General features: G+C 36.9%; 1 protein-coding gene across 1 annotated transcript in view; it reads right to left on the minus strand.

Moving 5' to 3' along the window:
• LOC109824422 (angio-associated migratory cell protein) overlaps nt 1–4,656 on the minus strand; it is a 7,062-nt gene that overhangs the window by 1,153 nt on the left and 1,253 nt on the right. The window contains exons 3-6 of the mRNA XM_020391015.1: nt 1,053–1,198; nt 750–897; nt 592–675; nt 200–315 (exon numbers count right to left, since the gene is read on the minus strand). Coding sequence (XP_020246604.1) covers nt 200–315; nt 592–675; nt 750–897; nt 1,053–1,198 — 494 coding nt within the window. The remainder of the gene's footprint in view (nt 1–199; nt 316–591; nt 676–749; nt 898–1,052; nt 1,199–4,656) is intronic.

The following is a 4,656-nucleotide window of genomic DNA, read 5'->3' on the forward strand; positions in this document are numbered from 1 at the left end:
GCGCACGCACGAGCGCGCGCGGGCCGACACACACACGCATGCACCCACACACGCACGCACACGCACACACATACATATATGAAAGAGAAGTATGCAGTGCCCATTTTGAAATTGAGAAGTTAACTAATGTATCCAAATCAAACATGCTTTGAAATATTTGTTTTAAGTAATAGTCAAATGAAATTTATACTAAACCCACCCTCCCAGTCGTTATGTTCACCATGTGAACCGAACCATCTTTCGATCCAGTAATAGCAACTGTAGAATCGGAAGTTATTGATAAGCATGTGAGTCCATCAGTGTGATATGGATGACCTACAAAATCACACATCCATTAGTATGTTGAGGTTTAAGAAGGAAAATCAGGGAAAGGTGCAAACCAGCATTATTCTTAAAACTGAAAAATCAAAAGCAAGGAAAAGAAGATATCCTATCAGGATTATCAGAATTGTTTTAGTCTGAAAAATTAATAAAACCATTATTTAGTGGAAAGAGTTCTCAAAGGATAAAATTATAAATAAACACTGCTCAAAATCCACAAAGAGGAGACCAGCTGAAAACCATGCATAATGCTACATAAGTATTTCACACCTTTAACTGCATGAATACTCTGCCCAGTTCTTGGGTTCCATATCCTCAATGATGCATCATCAGACCCAGTGCAGACAGTTTTACCTTCAAAAATTAATAGAGGATTCAGCAGAATAGAAAGTGAAAAAAAAATAAAGCTCAACATCATTATCTTATACCATCAGGTGTAAAGTCGCCACAAGTGACACTGCTACCATGACCGGAGAATGTGTTAAGCATGACCCCTTTCTCAGCATTCCACAAATAAACACTAGCATCTTCTGATCCGGTTAATATCAACTGTCCTCTAGGATGCCATTTGAGCCACTGAGCCAAGCAAGAACAAAGAAGAACAAAAAAATTTAATGAAACCCTCAAACCTACTGATCATTTACATGAAACATAATCCATTTAATTGATCAAAAAATAGAAAATTGGAATTACTAAAATAAAATAGAGTCACAAAACTTGAGTGGCCAAACCTCAACACTTCCCCCTGAACCTTCAAGAGAAACAATTTTACTCCCAGATTGTAAGTTCCACACTAAAATAGTTCCATCAAAACTTCCAGAGGCTAGTAGTTGTCCATCGGGACTGAAAGCTAGGGTAGAAACTGTGTCACCATGACCTTCAGAGAAAAAAGCGGAATTAGAATAGATAAAATTAAATTTTCAGAATACAAGAAAGAATTAGCAAAGTGTGCCACCATGTGCATATAAGTGAAGATCAATGAGTCAGTAGTACCTAGTTATCGAATATGAGCAAAGTTCATTATAATTACAATGTTAAAAGATCACAAAGTGAATAAGAGATGCATGATTCAACAATTCCTTTTCAGAAACCTACCCTATATGTCTGCGAGCAAAAACCTCAACCAAACAGCCAAAATAAACTGGTGTATAATAAACAGTCCAAAATCTTTCAATACTTTTCTTGAGTCACTTTTTATCAAATGTTCCTGAACATGTGCAGCACATACACCAGGTGATGGGGCTGTGTCGATATTGGACGCATAGATATGTGAATACAGTACATTTCTTAGACCTTGCACATGCTAACACTTCTCAGATAGTCCTTAATTCATAACACCTGTACAATTCGAACACTTGTCCTGCACTTTGTAAAGACCCCATACACAATTCTCAACACTCCGCAAACACTATTAATCTGTTTTGCATAAATATGAGGAACCAACGCTTATTTCCTGTAGAAAGTTACAAACAAAATATAATATTAAGCACAGGTAAACATTACAACTTGCACAGTTATGGGGTTACTGGGTTAGTTGCATCCATGTCCGCATGAGCAGGTTAAGTGCATCCTTATCTGCATGAGCAGGCATGCAATTATATACTCTCTCTTGTTCTCATACTTAATTATTAGAATGTAGACATATACAAATGTAAATTCTTTTAGTTACTCTATATTCACCATGTAGATTAATTTTATTGGTAATATCAACTCATCATTTCCAATCAGTAATAATCTTGTACAAAATTCTAGCATCTTCTAAAATAGTATCTTTAAGCTACTTCATCAGCAAGGCTATTCTTTAAGCATAAACTATGAAACAAATTACGGAAGCGGACAAAAGTTCCAATTTTCAGCTAAAGTTAAAAAATTTCTGATAACAATCTCGCACTAATAAACACTAAATTTCACCTTAAGAATAAAAAATAAACCTTGAAGCTTAAACAATGGGTTTTCATCCCCAGTCCTCCATAAAGACTGTCTATAATCTTTACAACCAATTGCAACCAATGAATCACTAATCGGACTGCAGGGAACAGCAATGTATCAGACTTGTTTCTATATATGTAAGTTCCGACTGTTTATTCATATCTTGTATATTGTTCTGTGGATATTGTCTATCGTATGAGGATGTTTAAAAGGTTTCTCAAGGCTTAGATGCATAAGGATGGATTAGGGCCGTTGTGTATATATTGGCAGCCAAGTCATGTGCCTATGTTGTCGATTTGGAACATAGGGCAAGAGAACGAGCTTGGACATCAGGAGTTTCAGAACTGAGCATGGTGGTTGTTGCGGCGGCGGCTAAGTTACTAAGGCATTCACTATGTATGCAAGTTGGGAGTACTATACACCCAATAACGGGGTGATCTGCTAAGAGAGTTGATCAAACGAGGCTTGGGTCGCAAGGTCAGTTGTGGTAGAAACTGGGTCTGAAAGATCAATACTCCAGAAATCAACTCTCTGATCAAGATTGGCAGGTCTGTCCGTCAGGACGGCAAGAATTGTCAGAGTTTTTCTACATATGGCGTCAACTGTTTATGCATGATAAGATTGCAGAATTACCTTCACAAGTGGAGGATGATAGTGTGGGCCTCCAACGATTCTGTTGATGGACACCTTCTTCAACCTCCAGTTGCACATGGATAAGTTTTTGAGGAAAATATACACTTAAGAGGCAACTTGGTAATTACTCATGTGGGTTAACTCTTAACTCAATGGGAATGGGTTAAAACATATAAGGTAAATACTATCAATGGAACATATTTTAAAGAAATAGGAGGATCTGAATCGGTGCTTTAAAAATAGGCCGTTTTATCAATTTATTGCCGATACATAGGGTTAGGGTCATGGCCGATACAATTTTTGCAAAAATTTATCGCAAAGCGATATATCAGCGTCAATCCGATAAAGCGGCCGATTTCTCCTAAATTAAAAATCGCACGCTTTTCTACAATTTACATTTTAAGTGAACCGCTTTAGATTTATAGGCAAAACCCCTCTTTTTTCCATATCCGATCTGCATCCAGCCATCCACTAAACGAAACCGTACTATCCTATTCTATTTTATATTCGCTCGTCGTGTAACCTTAATTTTCTCAGCCTTCTCAGTTCTCTCTTCTAAATTGCTTGCAAAGTGAGATTTTCTCAGCCTCCACCGTTTTCTCCCACTAATCACTTGCAAATTTCTCACTCGAAGACCTCTATCGACGACCTCTCTGGAAACCCTCTCCCGATATTTCATTAAATATGTGTAGATTACATTTTAGGACATTATATTATATATGCTCACCATCCGACATGACACTCCGATTTTTACTACTTATCCCCGGTATATACCCGATAACCGGGATCTGATATGAATTTTGACCGTCCGATATAATTTTGATAACCGATATTTAAAACATTGGGCCTACTAGAATTTCAATGATTTGAGGGACTATTTCAAAATATTGAAGGTTTAAGTGACTACTATAGATATTATCCTATATCAAAACATATAGGTGGAAATTTTCTAAGGTCATCAAACGAGTTAGGGAACAAATAAGTTAAAATCCTAGACACAAAATTATATAGTCACCCTTATTGTCTTCTCTCATTCTCTCCAAATTACGAAATTGTGGGTTTTTAGCTAATGGCAGGGTTTTTGGCTCCTCCATTTGATTCCCTCTTCTTCCTCCCAAGAATATCTCCTCATGGCTCATTCAATCCAAGAACCCGCTTAGATTATATATGCATTAACCATAGTAAAAGAATCCGCAGAATAAAAAACTTCTCTTCCACTCTCATCTCTCCGCTCTCTCTTCTTCTTTCTTGTTTAATTAATCATGTATTCCCTCAAAATCTCCTCTTTCCTCTCTGCATTTTACCTATTCCTCTTGATCTTCCCCCACCCCATCATTTTCCAAGGTGGAGGAGGCATTTTCAGAGTGAAGCAGAAGCTCGTTAACGATAACAATAAACACGACCAACACCACCACTCTCAGATTCTCGCTGGAAAACCTATAGATATTTTCATGGGTGGCAACCTTTCCAGCATGGATTATGTTTATTTATTATCTTAAATATTAAAATTGATCTCCTCTCAGTCGTTTATTGCATCTTTATTATATTATAGCTTTTTATTTATATTCCTTTGGTTTGGAATGAAGGATGTGGTATACTGAGATAGCGATGATGATGCCTCCACAGAATTTATGATGCATATTGATACAGGAAGCCATCTTTTTTGGGTAAATTGTGAGCGTTGTAAAGGTTGCTCTATGAGAAATAAAAACTCCAGGGGTATGATTTTTTTCTTTGGGTATGGTTTTTTTTCTTTCTAATTACATCTTATTG

The sequence above is a fragment of the Asparagus officinalis genome, chromosome 9 (genome assembly GCF_001876935.1).
Source record: "Asparagus officinalis chromosome 9, Aspof.V1, whole genome shotgun sequence".
In the NCBI taxonomy this organism is placed as follows: Eukaryota; Viridiplantae; Streptophyta; class Magnoliopsida; order Asparagales; family Asparagaceae; genus Asparagus; species Asparagus officinalis.